The following is an 18,397-nucleotide window of genomic DNA, read 5'->3' as shown; positions in this document are numbered from 1 at the left end:
TAGACCACAGCATCAGATGAAGGATATTTACTGTCCGAATCAGAGATTTCAGTAGCGTCAGAGTCAGTAGCGGGCTTCTTAGATTGTTTTCCCTTGTTCCAAGCCTGGTTGAACATCCAAGAAGGCTTAGACTGTTCCTGCTTTGTAGAAGGAGGGGAAGGCTTACCCTTGAAGTTTCAAAAATGAAAATTACCGACATCCCTTGTGCTTATTCCTCTTATCCTGAGGGAGGAAATTGATTTTTCCTCCCATGTTGGATATAATTTCTGCAAATCCTAGCTCAAACAAGGTCTTACCCTAGTAATGAATTGCCAAAAGCTTAGACACCACACCTGCAGACCAGGATTTCAACCATAAGGCTCTGTTGGCCAGTACGGCAAACCCAGACATTTTAGCTCCCAGCTTGATAACCTGTAGGGAAGCATCTGTAATAAAGGAATTGGCCAACTTAAGGGCTTTGATCCTATCCTGGATCTCTTCAAGGGAAGAGTGTCTGAATAGAATAAAACCAGTATGCCGCCGCACTAGTGACAGTAGCAATACACAACCAAGGTTGCCATTGTAAACCCTGGTGTACATACATCTTTATGAGCAACCCCTAACTCTTTAAAGGAAGAACTATCCTCTAGCTAAGAGAGCCACTATTCTCTTAAAGTGGAAATTGCCCTTTCCACCTTGGGGACCATCTACCAAGACTTCTTGATAGAGTCAGCAATAGGAAACTTCTTAAAAATAGGCGGGATGGAGAAGAGGGATATCCAGTCTCCCATTCCCTAGCAATAGGTTGCCCAATTTGGTACCATGGAAGGTACATCAAAATACTTGTTTAGCTTGCTAGCCTTAGGATTGACTACAACCTTAGTGTGTCATCCAAGGTAGCCAAAACCTTAATAAATGGTGTTCCAGCTTAAACCTGAAGGATACAACTTCAGCATCAGGAGTTACACTGTCTAAAATTTCACCCTCAGATGCTACCAAATTATCTTCCTCAGACTTCTGGGAGGGAACATTCGAGATAGCCACAACTGTCAGAAGCTTTACATTTCATCTTGCGCTTTCCCTGCAACATGGAAAAAAGCAGACAATGCATCAGATACTGCAGAGGAAATGAGGCTAGCAATGTCTTGCAACTTAACTCCAGGTGGAGTTAGAAAGGAAGCGCAGGGTACTGCCTGTGTGGGCAATAAAATTTGGGACACTTAAGGAGAAAGCTGCGGCATATATTAACCATTGTCATTAGACTTCTGAACAGCATCCACCTTAGACAATGTTGGCTAAGGAAAAAAAAAAAAAAGTCTCCCTGAATTCAAAGTTCTCTCAATACACGAACAGAAAGGTATTAATGGTTCCACATTAGCATCAAAACTAGTAACTTTTGCAGGGCCTCTTGGTCCATCTTAACTCTATAACAAATTACAATTAAATAAACTAAAATTTTAGATAAAAAAAAAAATTTACACAAAAAAGTTAGTCTAACTTTTAAACAAAGGCAAATTGCTGCCTCAGCTAGCCCCGCCCATCTTAAAAAGAAGATAACATCTTTAAAGTCAAGCTGCCGGGGAGAAGTGAAAACCACACCAAACATTGCCTCATTTGATACTTAGCCCCAGTGCCTGCCATTACTGCCTTTCCTTTATATGTTGCCCAATTATATAGGCGAAATTCTAGTGTCCCATAATGGTAATAAAGTGCCCAATTTCCTGCATCTCCCAGGAAAAAAATTTTTTTTTAACTCAGAAACGTCAGGCAGATCATTAGGTTTAAGAGGTCTTGTCCCTCTCATGGACCTGTGGAAACAGATCAAGACTGAGTAATCTTACTCAGGCTTTCAGTATTAGGGCAGCATAACTAAGTGGGAGGCGCAGTGAGGATTTTAGCCCACAAGTTTCCATTGCTTGAAAGCCACCACTGCTCTACTGAAGAGACTGATATGGACTACGGTTACACTCTAGGACAAAGCAGAACAATCTTGCTAAGAGAATGACTGGGGTTGGAGGGAAGTGATATTCCCAATAGTAATTTGATGATCCGTGGACTCACTGTGTCATAAGAAACTTCACATCTTCCTTGTAACGTAGGCAGAAAGATTGACTGGGGTTGGAGGGAAGGGAGGCGATATTCAACAGCTTTGCTGTGGTGCTCTTTGCCTCCTCCTGCTGGCCAGGAGTGATATTCCCAACAGTAAACACTAATGACAGTGAGTCCACCGATCAGTAACAGATTTGAGCTGCCCACTGCAAGCATGTTATAAGAAAGGAAAAACTAAAACAGCTGCCATTAATAACCCTATGTTAGCTATACTGATCCTGGTCTCCAACTACTATGGGGTTGAAGTATAGTAAAGCACTCTACATTGCCAATGCTGTCATTCCAAGAAAGCTAACAAAATGTTTAGCAAAGTATATCTCTTCTAGGGTTCTCACTTACAAGCACTAAGGGATGGGGGGCTTCTAAAAAAAAAAAAAAAAAAAAAAAAAAATACAGTTTACAGCTTTAATTAACCTTTATTAACTTTACAAAAGACGTTCTGAACCAAAGTGGAAAAACTTATATACAAAAATATTCTGTCCATTCATCATGCAGTACTCTCCACAGCTCCAGTCTCCATGGGCGTCTGCTTATCTGCCTAAAGAGAAAGTGAGAAGTCAGTAAAGCTTGTCTTACATACTGAAACTGCACTTGTTTAAATAGGCCATGTTGAAGCAGAGAAGGCCAGAAGAATTAGGATGGTAGTTTGTAACTGCTGTATCTTGCTTGTGAAACGCCAACTATTGTCATGTCTGGCTAGGAAATATGGGTTCACCATAAAGTTACTAAAAAAAAGTTTAACCCCCAAAAATCCAAACATCTTGGCACCAGAGGACTGCTGCATTAACATAAGTTCAAAATGAAGACCGCCCCTAATACTCCTACCTCTTCAGCTTTCTCTGCTTCTTCATTAGTAGGTACTACAGCATCTCCACTGCCTGCTCCATTTTCAACCAGTTCTGGTTTTGGTTTCTTAGCTTCGCTGTCTTTTAGGGGACTCTCCTCTTCTGGTTTCCTCTTCATAGGGGAAGAGACCCATAATTTACATTTATTTTACCACAGTTTAAGACCATACAGTGCATTTGAAGTAGCCTGTACACTAACCCTCTTAAAATATCTATTTTGACAGGTTACATTTAAACAAGTAAAATTAAAACTACCTTTTTCCTGACCAGATGGGAAATATCTGATACACAGTTGGTTGCAGGTACAGTGTTCTCCTTTTCCACAGAGATCTGAAAACAGATGCAGGTTAGTTTAGTTTGAGACTTGCCAATATTTTTGTTAAGGGGGAGGGATGAGAATCTGACGTTAGACTAGGCTAAAGAGAAAATGATAAAGTGCAGACAAGTTCTTACAGCAGAAGAAGTGCTTCCATTTTCTTGTGAAAATCCAGATGATCCAGCCTATAGATGGAAAAAAAATGTTATATATATATATATATATATATATATATATATATATATACACATAGTCACTAATAAACAACCCAATGAAATGGGTTGAGCTAGCAAACCTCATCTTTTACCATTTACAGAAGATGTTTTGGTTACTCAAAGGCCAATAACTTGGTACTAATATTTACTTTAAATTCTCCCAATTTGTGTCAGAACAATGTAATCTAAATCTTTAGATTTTTTGTATCCAGAACTTTAAATTTGATATTGTCTAGATTGTCCATTAACTATCTGAATCATGTGTTAAGTTTCCAGTTTACTAATCAAATTTAACTTAGATTTGTTCTCTTGGTATTTTTTGTTCAAATCTAAAGCTAGGGAGCAACATATGCTAATATTTAATAGCTTTAACGCCACCTTTTATCACTGCATTGATAGTTTCACAGCTAGACAGCGTTAGTTCATGTAGATAATGTTGTGCTCACTCCTATGGAGTTGTGTTTTAGCCAATTGGTGACTAATACATAAGTCTGCAGAGGCAAAAAAATTAACTGTGCTGGTTATGCAAAACCAAGGGAATCTTTTTAAACAAATGCTGGAGTAGACTGTCCCTTTAAGGACAGATAGTATCGGTGGGGGAAACAAGAAAAGTTTGAAGGGGTGGGGTTATAACATGCTTTGAAACTACTCAAGTAAAATTGATCATTCTGATCACGTGAGTGTTTAGTCAAGAGCAGTGTCTTATTGTATTAAAGCTAGTCTCAAAAAAGGTTGATATGAAATATATATATATATATATATATATATATATATATATATATATATATAATATATTAGAAGCAAGCGCCATGAACAGTTAAGGTTCATTAATCAAAATCTATAAATGTTAATATTTAATAGTTAAGGATAAAAAAAAAATTAGTGTTTGACTTAACAATTTCACTTTAAGCCCCACAAAAAAAAAAAATAGTGCATTTCTAAAATTTTGAGTCACAGCACCTCTAATGTAGATTGCCTCTTCAAACAGAATGTGTCTGAATTTGTCCATCCAAAGATACTTTCCGACAGGGACAGTTTAATGTTTTGCATGTCCATATTCTAATGTATAACTAGACATTCATCCTTTTAGCTAGGAATACTTTAAGTCCAGACCACCAGCTGCATCTACTTTTTAAAGTGACACTAAGCAAAAATTCTTTAGCGATTCAGATTGAGCATGAAATTAAGCAACTTTTTAATTTACTCCTATTACCAAATTTTCTCCATTCTCTTGGTATCTTTATTTGAAATGAAAGAAAGTTTAGATGCCGGCCCATTTTTGGTGAACAACCTGGGTTGTCCTTGCCGATTGGTGGATAAATTCATCCACCAATAAAAAAGTGCTGTACAGAGTACTGAACCCCAAAAAAAAAAGCTTAGATGCCTTTTTAAAATAAAGATAGCGAGAACGAAGACTAGGAGTAAATTAGAAAGGTGCTTAAAATTGCATGCTCTCTGAATTACAAGAGAAATTTTGGCTTCAGTGTCCCTTTAAGGGACAGTCAACACCAGAATTGTTTTTAAAAAAAAAAAAAAAATATATATATAACCTCTACAGACTGCCCCCCTATTTCAATTCTTTTGACAGACTTGCAGTGCTCTATATGAAACACATGAACCAACACCCTCAAGTGGTGAAAAAAAACAAAAAAAACTGTCAAATGCAGAGGCAGCCTTCAAGGTCTAAGAATAGCATATGAACCTCCTAGGTTTAGCTTTCAACTAATACCAAGAGAAAAAGCAAATTAGGTGATAAAAGTAAATTGGAAAGCCGTTTAAAGTTACATGCCCCTATGTGAAATCATGAATTTTTTGGACTTTACTGTCCCTTTAAGATTTAGAAAGTGAACAAAAACCTGCATTTTACAATTATCCCTGTATACCAGTTATATTTTGCAAATGCTATTAGTTTTAAAAGTTAGTAGTCTTTTATAGCAATATTTATATGAAAAAAAAATATAAGTGTAGTCCTTAAAATGGCCAATTTTAATTTAAATGTCAGAATGTACTATTATGTAGCTAATGCAAACTAGTTATCCAGTTATAAACGTGCATATTCTGTTTAGGCCACAGCTTCATAGAGATACTTAACACTAACCAGAGTTTCTTTAAGTGCTATTTCTGTTGTCTTTGCAGTTTTCTGTGCTTCTTTTGAATCTTCAATTTTCTCCTTAATATCAGGGAGCAAGCCTTTCAGTTCATCCATTTCCTTTTGGATGTCTGCAGTAGGTTCTTCCCCAGCTTTATTTTTCTGCTCTGTTAGTACAGCTTAAAAAAAAAAAAATATAGCATGTAGTCTACATCATGAGACCAAGACTAATTTACATACATGAAAATTACATTTAGACTAAACAAGCCCTCTTCAGGAGGATATTGCTCCAGCTTAAAAGTTGCCAAAGCCTATTGAACCTGTTTATTAACCATTTACTTTGCAAAGTGATCTTCAGTATGCCATGTATTACAATTTCTATCAGTAATTGGAGACTAGAGTCCAACCTTAGCACTGTTATTCCAGATATTGTATACTCTGGGAAGGTTATACAAGTCACTATACAGGCCACAAGAAGGAAACCAAGGCTAAAACATGGCACCTGTTTCTTTATGATCACTAACTACATCTCAATATTTATACATTTTCTTTAATTTGTCTTAAAGTGTAGCATTTACTGTATAAAGTCCCTTTAAATTGCATTTTAGGAAATTGACCTTACCCATCCTCTTTTCGATCACCTCCACAGACTGGTTAAAGTGAGAAATTGCCTCTTCATGCTTGCTACTGTATTGGTAGGCCAAACCAAGCTGGTAATGGGTCTCTGCAAGAAGTCTGTCATGTTCTTCCAAGTGTTCTTTCTGGATGTTTAGACATGCAAGGAAATCGTCCACTGCTTGGGAATAGTTTTCTATTAAAAATAAAATAGAAATTTAAGTGACAAAGCATTCAATGATCTATAAGAATAATTTAATATAGTTTACCTGACTCAACGCTGACTTCACCTAGTTTTAGGTGTGCCTGAGCAGCTTTTAACTGAGCTTCTTTGGTCTTCTGTCTGTAAAGGCAGAACAGACTATAATTCTAGAAACCCTAGGCAACTATACACACACATGCTGCCCTCAACTTACCTTTGAAAAATTACTTTTGATAAGTCCAACATTTCCCAAGCAAGCTGCAGATTTCCAACATCATCCTCTTCATTTTCCTTAATTGGAAAGTTAATCAAATCAGTACATTCCTTTAAAAATGTTTGGCAAACTAAAAATACCCTCAGCAGTTTGTGAACTCACTTTTTCTTCAGATCCTTCAGCCTCTTCTTCAGAGCCCTCCTCTGAAAAGTAAGCAGAAGAATTACATGGTGGCTTTAGACCTAGAACTCTCATGTACAACATATGCCTGATAAGTTACTCAAAGGTTGTACTGTATACAAACAATAGTATATCTATATCTCTATAAGACCATGAGTTAGGTCTGACTTTAAAATGGTATCCCATAGATGCTATCAGCATCACAGAACCAATACCATGTGTTGCAATAAAGCCAGCTGCAGTGAGCAGATGTTTGTCACTAGTTACAGAACCAATGTGAAGCTTGTGCTGCCAACACCAGAGAGATTAAAAACCTAAGTGTTTGTCCTACATACAAGCATACCCTCCTTTTGGACCTTAGTTGACACTCAGACCTGATCTGAAGAACTTCTCATGCAAGTTCACAACTTTAAAATGGTGAATGTTTCAAAGGAGGAAAGTCAAGATGAAGACAAAGTACAATTGCACCTTCAGACCCAAAGTGAAATTCCCCTCAGTTACCTTCTTCAGCATCCATCTGTTCTTGGTCTTCATTTGTCTTTTCCTCAGCTTGCTTCTCACTTTTACTAGGCTCTAGGTCTTTTGAAGCAGCTTCAGAGTCACCATCCTTGGTTTCAGATTCTTTGACTGAATTTTCTTCCTTTGCCTCAGAAGAATCCACAACTACTTTTGCATCCACCTCTTTAGTTTTTTCTTCACCTTGCTCTACTGCTTCTGTTTCCTGCTTTTCACTCTCAAGTTTGTCAGCTTTTTCATCAGTCTTTGTCTTCACTGGCTTACCTGCTTCTGCAGATTCTTCAGGTTTATTGCCGTCAGTCTTAGTTGACTCAGGTTTGCTTTCAGTCTTAGTTGACTCAGGTTTGCTTTCAGTCTTTGAGTCTTCAGGTTTAATGCTTTCAGCCTTAGCTACCTCAGGTTTGCTGTCATTCTTTGATTCTTCAGGTTTGCTTTCTGTCTTAGTTGCTTCAGGTTTGCTTTCATCTTTTGATTCTTCAAGTTTGCTTTCATCCTTTGATGACTCAGGTTGGTTTTTGGTCTTTGACAACTCCGGTTTATTGCTTTCAGTCTTTGAATCTTCAGGTTTATCTTCCTCCATTTCTGCATCTTTCTTTTCCTCACTTTCTGGTACATCACCATTGCTTTCCTTTGTCTCCATGTCAACATCTTCCTTTGGTTTGCTTTCAGCTTCAGCATGTCCATTGGTTGGTTTTGCTTCATCTTCAGCCATTGCATCGTAAACCTGCTCTCTCAACTGCTCCCTTTCTTTCTCTAAAGATTTATGGAATAAAGAAACCTTTCTATTTTAGTGGAGTGCCACAATACCATTAAACAATGAAGACTTAAAATTCTCAGATTAATATCTGGAACATAAAAACAAACCCACAAAACACCTGATTTTCATTGTAGAGGATCAAAAAACCAAACCATTGCTAATCAAGATTTACTCATGATTGCCCATGACAAGGCAGTGTTTGTAATCTTTGTCCTGCCAGAGAAATCTTAGGTGTTTTAATATGAAGACAAACTGCAGAAACAGCTTTGTCTCAAGATTTTCCTTGTCACAATGCCAAGTATGGCAATTGTAGGTAGCAGATTAAATTGTTAGAACTGGCTAGTATGCTTAATTTGACAAATTTACAATATTTCATGGTATTAAGGAGAGATGCACTCATTAAAGACTAGAACAGCTTGTTAAGGGACCCTAATACAGTTGAACTGACCAATGCAATATCACTTAACTTTCTAGAAGAGATTGTACTGCTCATTTAAAGATTCCAATTTTCCCTCCCATGTATAATGTGACAGCCAACAGAATTCATATTCTATATACATGATTGGTAGGAGCTAAAGCCTTAAAGTATTCATGCATGTTGCATTACATGAATCATTAAGTTTAGACTTTAGTGGCCCTTTAAGTTCTAAACATTACCCACAGCAGCAATGGTACTTTAAGATTAAGTGTTGTTGGAAAGTTAACATGAAGCAATGTAGTCTGCTGCAATATATCTGGATATTTATACAGAAATAAGTATTGAAGTACATGTATCAAAGGAGATACCTACCATCAAGATTATCTGCACTTGGAATATTGGGATCTTCCTTCTCACCCTCTTCCTCCTCTTCTGGCATTCCTTCTAGGGCATTACCAAGTACACCATTCTCCATTCTAAATGAAAATTTCCTAGTTAGTTTTGTTAAGCAAAGCTACTGGTGTCAACTCCAAAGTTGAAGGACCACTCAATGCAGTAGAATTACATAAAGGGATAGTCTAGACAAAATTTAACTCATAATTCAAATGGAGCATGCAATTTTAAGCAACTTTCTATTTTAATCCAAAAAAAAAACAAAAACTTCTCTTGGTATCTATTTTAAAAGAAAAAGCTCAGAAGCTGGACAATTTTTGCTTTACCACCCTGGGTGGTAGTGTTGCCAACTGTAATCCAATTGGCAAGCACTACCACCCAGGGTGCTAAAACAAAAAATTGTCCGGCTTCTGAGCTTAATATTTTCTTTAAAATAAAGATACCAAGAGAATGAAAAAGTAAATTAGAAACTTGCATGCTCTGAATCATGAAAGTTTAATCACTTTAACAAAAGTACATGACAAAATTAACACCGACTAAGTTTTAAATAAGCAGTAGATTTTTTTTCTGACAAATCCCCCCCACATTTTTTGGTCCCGTATCATGCCACAGCCAATCATAGTCTAGTATGTGTATACCCTGTGAGCTTGTGCACATGCCAAGTAGGATTCAGAGCATACAATTCTTGCTAAAGTATAAATTTTTTGCCAAACTGCTGCCATGCAGTGCTCCAAAAATGGGCAAGCTCTTAAGCTTATCTTTGCTTTTCAACAAAAGGTACAAAGGGAACAATGAAAAAAAATAGAAGTTGGAAATACAAAAGAATTTTTAGGGTTTCCTATCCTTTAAGCATAATGGCTCTGTAATTTTTTTTTCCCCAATGACCCAAGAGTCCACTGATCTATACTTCATAGCCGTTTTCCAAATGTCAGGCTTACAGTGTAATCACATCCCATCCAAATGGATCATGCACTGGATATGCCAGTCAGCTGCATTATTCAGCGCAGGAACACAGCTGACAGCAAGCCTTTAACACTAATCACTGTTTGTACCCTTATAAGAAAGGGTGTTCCAGTGTAGTTATTCAACTGATAAAGACTAATAGTTGGGCTAGTTTTTACAGTAACATGCTTACCTCGCTAATTCAAGAAGACTAATTCCATAAGCAAAAAATGCTTCCGCACACTCATCAGCTGTCTCCCCATGTTTCTTTGCTCTATGAAAATGAAGCAGTGTTACTAGCTTGCATTAAGTGTTGTGGCCTAAGTTTACAATGCCTTAGCTACAGGCTCTCATTTGAGAAGTAAAGCCATAACTTACAGAAGGCCGCTTGCCTCTTGGAATGCATTTACAGCAGCACGGATGTCTTTCATAACCAGATGCCTGTGTCCTGCACCAAGTAGTTGTTTGGCTTCAGCATCCACATCAACTCTAGGGAGCAAGAAAAAAAAAAAAAAAATATATAAAATTAAAACAAAAATCATTAAAAACTTTGGAGAAAAAAAAATAAATAAACCAACTCACTCTTCAGACTTTTCTGTTGAGGTTGACTGTGCAGCAGCCTCTTCCATCCTACAAAGGACATTAGATTTACCATTACTAAAAACATAATAGCAATTTAACATTTTATGGGAAAGGTCAGATTTTTTCTCACAGCAATGTCAAAGTATGCATAATGAAACTTCATTTTTTTTAAATATATTTAGGCAAATTGACTAAATATAAAAGTTTCATATTACTCTTAAAGGATCTGAATGCAGTCTAGTCATTGGCTGCTTAAGTTGAGGATCCAAATGTGGAAGCAAGAAGCTGCTAGGCTCTTGCTTGTGGACAGAAAGTTTGGATTTCAGGATGTTTATTTGCATTTGTAAAATTGGACAACAGCACCAAGTGTAAACAGCATTTGGTGTCATTAAAGGGATACAAACTTATTTTTTATTACATGATTCAGATGGAGCATGAAATTTTAAGCAACTTTCTAATTTACTCCTATTTCTTTGTTCACTTGCTTTATTGATTTGAAAAAGATGGCAACCAAGCTAAGAAGCCATCCAATTTTTGGTTTAGGGCCCTGGACAGCACTTATTTATTGGTGGGTGAATTTATCCACTCAGCAAGAACAAGCCAGGTTGTTCACAAAAATGGGCCGGCATCTAAACTTACATTCTTGCTTTTCAAATAAAGATACCAAGATCAGAAAATTTGAAGTAAATTAGAAATTTTGCTTAAAATTTCATGCTCTGACTCACAATAAAAAGTGTGGGTTCAGTGTCCCTTCAAGGCAATATTTACTGTCATACATATTTAATATTTTTCATACACAGAACCATCATAAAGATACTACAGTAATGAGAGTATTTGTACACTTATTTGCATTTTAGAATAAAAAAAAAAAACACAAAGGCACAAGCAGAAGACTGACTTATTGAGTGGGTGTATATTAAATCTGGATTAAGGAATTTGATTTGTTCAGATGTATAGGCCCAGAGGCAGAACTTTCACTTTCTGAGATGATTTTTTAAAGAAAAATTTTTCTGCAGGTTTTTAAAAACACAATTTTAAATTAGGCAGCAACACTAACACACCAGTTCAGTTGCAATGTGTTTTACAATTGCTTAATTCTCCAGTTAAACTCATTTATTGCAGCAGTTGAAAATTGAAATTGCAAATTAGCTGCAGACAAAAAAATTAAATGTAAAATGTCTTGATTACATTTGTTTCCTTTTCTCTTGATCTAACAGAAATGTAGTAAAAAAAAGTGCATTGCACTGTTGCACATAGTGTCATTCAGAACACAGCTTTGCAGACTGGGAAAAGTTAGGGGGCTGAGAGCCAGTCAATACTGCATATTTGACTCACTTCAAACATCACTAAGGGGCATATTTAAGAAGGTGCGAGCAGACATGAACCGATATCGCGGATCATGTCTGCTTGCACATTGATAAATGCCAACAGCATACGCTCTCGGCATTTATCATTGCACCAGCAGTTCTTGAGAACTGCTGGTGCAATGCCACCCCCCCCCTGCAGATTTGGCCGCTAAGGCCCGGTTGATTACCAGCGATGTCTGTTAATGAATTAATTTGTCTCCTAAAACTCTTTGAAGAGAACATCCTGATGTGGAGCAACGCTGCAAAGTTAAAGCAGTAACGGTTCCAGCAAGTGTCCTGTTCTTTCCGCAATGACATCTCAGATCACTGCATGCTCTGCCTTGGGGTGTATAGCTACAATTTTATCAATTACAAATAGTGTTTTGGATAGTTTGTGAAATGCTAGATTTACAAGTGCGACAAATAAAGGGGATTACTCAGTCATGAAGTATAAAATACATTAAGTATTTTATATGTTATAATTAAAGTTCCTTTGTCTGCAGCGTTAGCCATGCTGAGCATCCCAGGACACCTGCAGCAGAAAGCTATTGCTGGCATTATGCCGGATAGCTGACAGGCTATTGGCTAATTTCACCTCAGTGATAATAGAATTCTGCTGTGGGCAGCCTGAGACGCTCAGCTCAGCAAACACTGCAGACAAATATAGGAACTTTCCAGCATGAAGTTTTATACTCCATGACTGAAAGTCCTTTATTTGTTGCAGTGATAACTCCTAATGTGTTACAAACGCTAGGATTTACTATCACAATATAGCGAGGAGGTAGTACATTAACGCCACATGGCAACAATTTCTGTTGACACTAAATTCGCTTCAAAAATAAACAAGCGAAACAGCACTCTTACAGAAGAGAATATGAGTGCAATATTCATGCAACACTAAATCCAGCAACATTCAATGTGAAAGGCCATGTGGCTATTCATGTTTTACATATTACTCAGCCCAATTAAGACTCAGATGGTTTATTTAGAATAAAGATGGTTATAAAACCTTCCCACAAGTGTGGATTTAAAGAGGAATCAAGAGTGTAGATCAAACAGCTTCACAAAAGTGTGCTCTATGGTATTAGCTTTAAAGTAACCTCCATTATAGCAATACCAGTACCCTATAGACAGGTAACCAGTACCTGTCATGTGAGCAGGATTCTGCTTTATAAGTTATTTAACTTTATAAACCTCTAAGATGTCAGCAATTTACCCCTACTCGCGTCAGAAGTGCTACAGAATTTGCAGTAACGAGTACTGAATGTTTCTATACACAGCTCACGTTTTAGTAACCAGAATAGCAGGTGAACTGGCTCCCGTTACAAGACAAAACAATTACACGTATGACAGAGCATAGCGCCCACTAGTTAATCAGATCCTTTCTTTAGCTCGAAAGCCAATATGAAGCTTTTTTTCCTTTAGTGCCAGCGGGTATTTTAATGACAGCTGCCAGTGAGTTAATATATTGAGAAGCTCAGATTTTAGATTCAGCATATGCAGTCTTGAAGAGGATATTGACTATTTAAGCAAGCCGCTGTAAGTAATTTAGTCTGCCGTGCCCCTATACCTGTAGAGCTCTGAATCACTATACACGTGAGGGGCCACAGATAAACTTGTATTCACACAATACTTCGCGCCAAAACCCTTCTGTTGCCTCACGCCTTCAGCAATACAAAGCTCCACGAGCGCTGAAGAGAAGCCAATCAGAATGCGGTCTAGAAGCAACACACCGGCACCCGACCAATCACAAGCTCCTCTGACAAGTCTGTTGTCAGGAAAAGCCGCGAGCCGCTGAAGCTCCCTGAGCTCCAGACGACCGCGTGTCTCCGTTACCATAGACCGGCTGACGTGTCTGAGGGACCGGCAGTCTATAGTACGTGCAGAGCTAAACATTACCTCTATTAACAAACTGGTCACAATGTAAACGCCACCATGGTTCATACACATTAAATAAGAGCAGACCAGGAACTCGACACCGAGCTTTTCTAAACAATCATTTACCTGTCATCGCCCCCTTCACAAACTACTCACCTCTCAGGCTCTTTAGGGATAATAGCATCGGTTACGGTTTTATCAGCCATGATAGAAGGACAGCTAACAAGCACCACGGGGAGACGGCTGAAAGAAAAGACTGAAAATGGCAGCTCATAAAACCCGCGCCGTGGGTATGATTTTATATCCGCCCACAACCGGAGTCACGCCCACCGGCTTCCGATGACCCCTGACCTCCCGGCTTCCCGCGCTCAGTGTTTGCTATTGTCTGAGCGCGCCTCACGTGGCTGGGATTTAACTGTGTCATGACCTGTCCATAGCGTCTGTAACTAGGGAATGCGACTGGTGGTGACAGGAAGATGTCAGTGCGCGGTTATCTTTTGCCAGGCGCCACCACATCCTTTGTTATTTGCAAATACACAATGATGTGATTTAAAGGGACATTAAAAAAATAAAAATAAAGCACTAATAAGAGAAAACAGCTATCTTTCATTTTTGGTCACTCTACACAGCTGAAATTTACACCTGAAATCTGGTTGCAACTAAATAGATTTCGTTATATTCAAATATTAAAAGTAATTCCCTTGTAATATAAATCACCATCATTTCTATGGAAAAAGATACAATGTTTTATTGGATTATTTCATAAGGTAAATTATAAAAAGTGAAATCAGTATTCTCGCTTAAAATATAATTATAAGATTTCACATTGAATATATATAATGTAAACTGGTTGATACATCCTTGAAACACTTAGAGCTTTGAAGTTGTATATACATGGTCCTTTAAATGTTCTGAATTTGCTTTAAAGGGACATTCTAGTCAAAAATAAACTTTCATGATTGAGATAGGACATGTAATTTTAAAGGGACACTGAACCCAAATGTTTTTCTTTCGTAATTGAGATAGAGCATGCAGTTTAAGCAACTTTCTAATTTACTCCTATTATCAAATTTTCTTCATTCTCTTTGCATCTGTATTTGAAAAGCATTAATGTAAGTTTAGATGCCAGCCCATTTTTAGTGAACAACCTGGGTTGTGCTTGCTGATTGGTGGATACATTCACCCACCAATAAACAAGGGCTGTCCAGGGTCTGAACCAAAAATTAGCTGGCTCCTTAGCTTAGATGCCTTCTTTTTCAAATAAAGATAGCAAGAGAACGAAGAAAAATGATAATAGGAGTAAATTAGAAAGTTGCTTAAAAGTGCATGCTCTAGTCTATCTGAATCACAAAAGAAAAAAATTGGGTTCAGTGTCCCTTTAAACAACTTTCTAATTGTCTTTTATCATCAATTTTGCTTTGTTCACTTGGTATTCTTAGTTAAAAGCTAAACCTAGGTAGGCTCACATGCTAATTTCTTAGCCCTTGAAGTCCACCTCTTATCTGACTACAATTTGACAGTTTTTCACAACTAGAGGGCGTTAGTTCACGTGTGCCATATAGATAACATTGTGCTCACACCCGTGGAGTTAACTAAGAGTCAGTACTGATTGGATACAATGCAAGTCTGTCTAAACAACTCAAATAAGGGGGCAGTCTGCAGAGACCTAGATACAAGGTAATCACAGAGGTAAAAAGTGTATTAATATAACCGTGTTGGTTATGCAAAACTGGGAAATGGGTAATAAAGGGATTATCTATCTTTTTAAACAATAACAATTCTGGTGTAGACTGTCCCTTTAAGAAACATGTCATTTTTTTCTTTTAACCAATAGGAAGTTGGAAGGTCTTATAACTGTGTTCTAATCATCTAACATACACATTTAAGAGTAATTATTATTATATAAATAAAGCTCCACACAAACGTCCACAGCGCTGGTATACAAAATTCTTTATTATATTATGTTATATAGACATCATATAACTTAGCGACGTTTCGGGTATCACCCTTATTCATGCTATATATGCGATATAGCATGAATAAGGGTGATACCCGAAACGTCGCTATGTTATATGATGTCTGTATAACATAATAAAGAATTTTGTATACCAGCGCTGTGGACGTTTGAGTGGAGCTTCAGTGATTGGGGGATTTGGCAGAGTCCCTGTCTTCACTTGCGCAGGTTTAAGAGCCTTGGAAATTGCTGTTTCTTATACCGCTATTATATAAGTAAAGATAAGGCTGGTACACATGGTCATATTATCGTATTACTTTGGCACAGCATATATAAAAGGCTGATACAGAAGTCAGCCTCTCTTGGATACACTCACGGATGAAGGGCTTTTAGAACATTTACATTATTGCATACATTTTATTTTCTCCGTTTTCTTGACCATCTGCATCTTCTCTCATTCAAGAAGCAAATATGGTTTATACAACATGCATGCCCATATAGCACCGGTCTGAAGGATGCCACAGAGTGAGGATCATACGCAAATTGGAGGAAGCTGCTAAAACCTTTGTAGAAGAACAAAAAGGGTTTTATATTTTCATATACAGGTAGCCCTCAGTTTACGCCGGGGTTAGGTTCCAGAAGGAATGGTTGTAAATCGAAACCGTTGTAAATTGAAACCCATTTTATAATGTAAGTCAATGGGAAGTGAGGGAGATAGGTTCCAGGCCCCTCTCAAAATTGTCATAAGTAACGCCTAATACATTACTTTTAACGCTTTGAAATGAAGACTTTTAATGATAAATAGCATTATAAACCTAATAAAATAATCACACAACACAGAATATATAATTAAACTAAGTTAAATGAACAAAAACATTTGCTAAACAGCATTATAAACCTAATAAAATAATCACACAACACAGACTTCACTTGCATTTTTCTGCAAACAGTTCTTTCTATGCATTCCAATCTGGACTGATTTATAGACAGGAAGATCTTGTTCCTTTGAAATCTGCTCGATAGGTCAGGTCTGGTTAAACTGATTAATTTCAGCTTGCATGGCTTTGCTGCAACACAAGCGGACAGCTCTACCTACTGGCTATTTTAATAAATGCACTGCTTCTCAATGCTTTTCAATAGCAGTCACATGACTGGAAAAAAAGGTTGTTATTCTGAAACGGTGTAAATTGAACCGTTGTAAAACGAGGGCCACCTGTATAGTACTATGTATGCCCAATAGGTAGACTGTAATGAACCTGTAGATCTCTTAGTGCTCTCCAGTAGATCACAAATGTGTGATTTCCAATAACATTATGTAAAGTTAAAAACATGTTTGTAAATGAAGTTCTGGAGCTATATTTCTAATTTACATTAATGGCCTGTGGTAGAAAACTTTTTTTTTTTTTGCAAAGCTTTATTTGTATAATTCAAAAATAACATTACAGGAGCCATTGAACATCTGTGGTTATAAACAAGGACAGTATTTCAAATTATAAGATAACACTCAAGAGTCATTTTAGTGTTTTTGAAGGCTTCATGGGGTAGGAAGGCTCCGGGAGTTTATTGTGGTGAAACACTGTCTTCGTCCGGTCTTATATGAAGGTTTACTCTAGAACAGATATTCAGGCTCCTGCAGTTCACTTCCATCTTGCAGTTTTTTTTTTTTTTTTTTTCATTTCCTTTTGAAACTTAAATCATTGACTGTAGTGAGTAAATATGAACTTTACAATAACAGTGGTTTCAGCTTGATTCCCACCCAAGTTGGGTGTTCGTGTTGGGTTTAGGAAACTTTCCATGGGGGAGGGGTAGAGCATAAGGGGGGGAGAGGGGAAGGAGGAGGAGGGGGAAGGTCTGGACAGGGGGGGAGGGGTTCATCTTGTTGGAGAGGGGGGGGGGAAGGGATGGAAATAGTATGAGGTGAGGGGAGAGGGGGGGATAATGAGGAATTATGGACTGCCGCAGGTGGAGGTGGCGCGAGCCCTGTGTTGGGGTGGTCACCTCCGCAGTTTTAGTGAGCGAGGGAGGTTGGGCAAGGAGGGTTTGTTCAGAGTGGTGTACCTTTCCACGTTAAGGACATGCATTCATGTAGGTCAGGTCTCCCTATCTTGGTGTAGTGGTACCTTTCAAGCTGCAGGTGTGCCGTGACAAGGTCCTCCCAATCTAGGGAATTGATTGTGTCTTCCAATTCTTAGGGATAAGAGCTTTAGCACCATTGAGCATGATGATGAATAGGGACCTGTCATGTTGGTGGTTGAATTCCGGGAGGTCTAAGTAGAGCAGGGTTGAGGCTGTTGGGTGGAAAGAAAGTTGGAGTTTTTTGTTAATTACAGCAAACACCTCTTGCCAGAAGTCTCTTATTTTGGGGCAGCCCCACCATATGTGTAACATAGTGCCCTCTGCCCCACAGCCTCTCCAGCATTTTCCTGTTGTATTGGGGTATATCTTTTTAATTCTATAGGGGGTTAAGTACCATCTGCTCAGGAATTTGTATTGGACTTCTTGGGTTCTGGCCGAAATTTAACATTTTTTAGTTATTTCAAAGGCTCTAAGCCATGTTTTGGGGTCGTATTCCTTTTCCAGCTCTCTGTGCCATCCCTGTGTGAACATAGGGAGGTCTTGTAAGCCGCCGCATTGTAGTGTTTCATAAAGTTGGGAGATCAGGTGTTTAGGTGGGGTGGGCAACATGCAGAGGTTCTCGAAGGGTGTAAGTGTTCTGAGTAGCGACGGTTTGTATCTGTGTGTTGTTACATAGTGCAGGAGTTGTGCGCAGTGGAACCAAGATGCAAATAAGTCTGGGTCCCAGTCTCTAAGGTCTTGTTGTGATTTGATTTTATTATTGGAAAAAGC

The 18,397-nt window shown here is 38.0% G+C and overlaps 1 protein-coding gene across 3 annotated transcripts; it reads right to left on the bottom strand.

The window, feature by feature from the left end:
* Positions 1-2,484: 2,484 nt before the first annotated feature.
* NASP (nuclear autoantigenic sperm protein) lies at positions 2,485-13,832 on the bottom strand. Of its 3 annotated transcripts, XM_053694059.1 has the most exons (15): positions 13,753-13,827; positions 10,373-10,420; positions 10,169-10,279; positions 9,984-10,064; positions 8,828-8,931; positions 7,266-8,033; positions 6,747-6,787; positions 6,585-6,661; positions 6,438-6,511; positions 6,176-6,364; positions 5,563-5,732; positions 3,387-3,434; positions 3,189-3,263; positions 2,914-3,045; positions 2,485-2,626 (listed from the first exon to the last, which is right to left on the bottom strand). In XM_053694059.1, the coding sequence occupies exons 1-15, from the start codon at positions 13,800-13,802 to the stop codon at positions 2,576-2,578; spliced, it is 2,019 nt and encodes a 672-aa protein (XP_053550034.1). In that variant the 5' UTR covers positions 13,803-13,827; the 3' UTR covers positions 2,485-2,575. The 3 variants fall into 3 exon arrangements, with proteins under 3 accessions (XP_053550034.1, XP_053550036.1, XP_053550035.1); XM_053694061.1 differs by lacking the exon at positions 2,914-3,045 and having other exon boundaries at positions 13,753-13,832; XM_053694060.1 differs by lacking the exon at positions 3,387-3,434 and having other exon boundaries at positions 13,753-13,823.
* Positions 13,833-18,397: the final 4,565 nt, after the last annotated feature.

The sequence above is a fragment of the Bombina bombina genome, chromosome 10, assembly GCF_027579735.1.
Source record: "Bombina bombina isolate aBomBom1 chromosome 10, aBomBom1.pri, whole genome shotgun sequence".
In the NCBI taxonomy this organism is placed as follows: domain Eukaryota; kingdom Metazoa; phylum Chordata; class Amphibia; order Anura; family Bombinatoridae; genus Bombina; species Bombina bombina.
Note: the sequence above shows the minus strand (reverse complement) of the source record. Positions and strands in the feature narration are given on the sequence as shown.

Bases quoted from the DNA above. Each gene is read 5' to 3' on its own strand.
- NASP (XM_053694059.1), bottom strand. From the start codon at position 13,802: ATGGCTGATAAAACCGTAACCGATGCTATTATCCCTAAAGAGCCTGAG. The intron at 10,421-13,752 runs GTGAGTAGTTTG...TGTCCTTTGTAG, and splicing joins ATCCCTAAAGAGCCTGAGAG to GATGGAAGAGGCTGCTGCAC. The intron at 10,065-10,168 runs GTAAGTTATGGC...TCATTTTCATAG, and splicing joins CAAGAGGCAAGCGGCCTTCT to AGCAAAGAAACATGGGGAGA.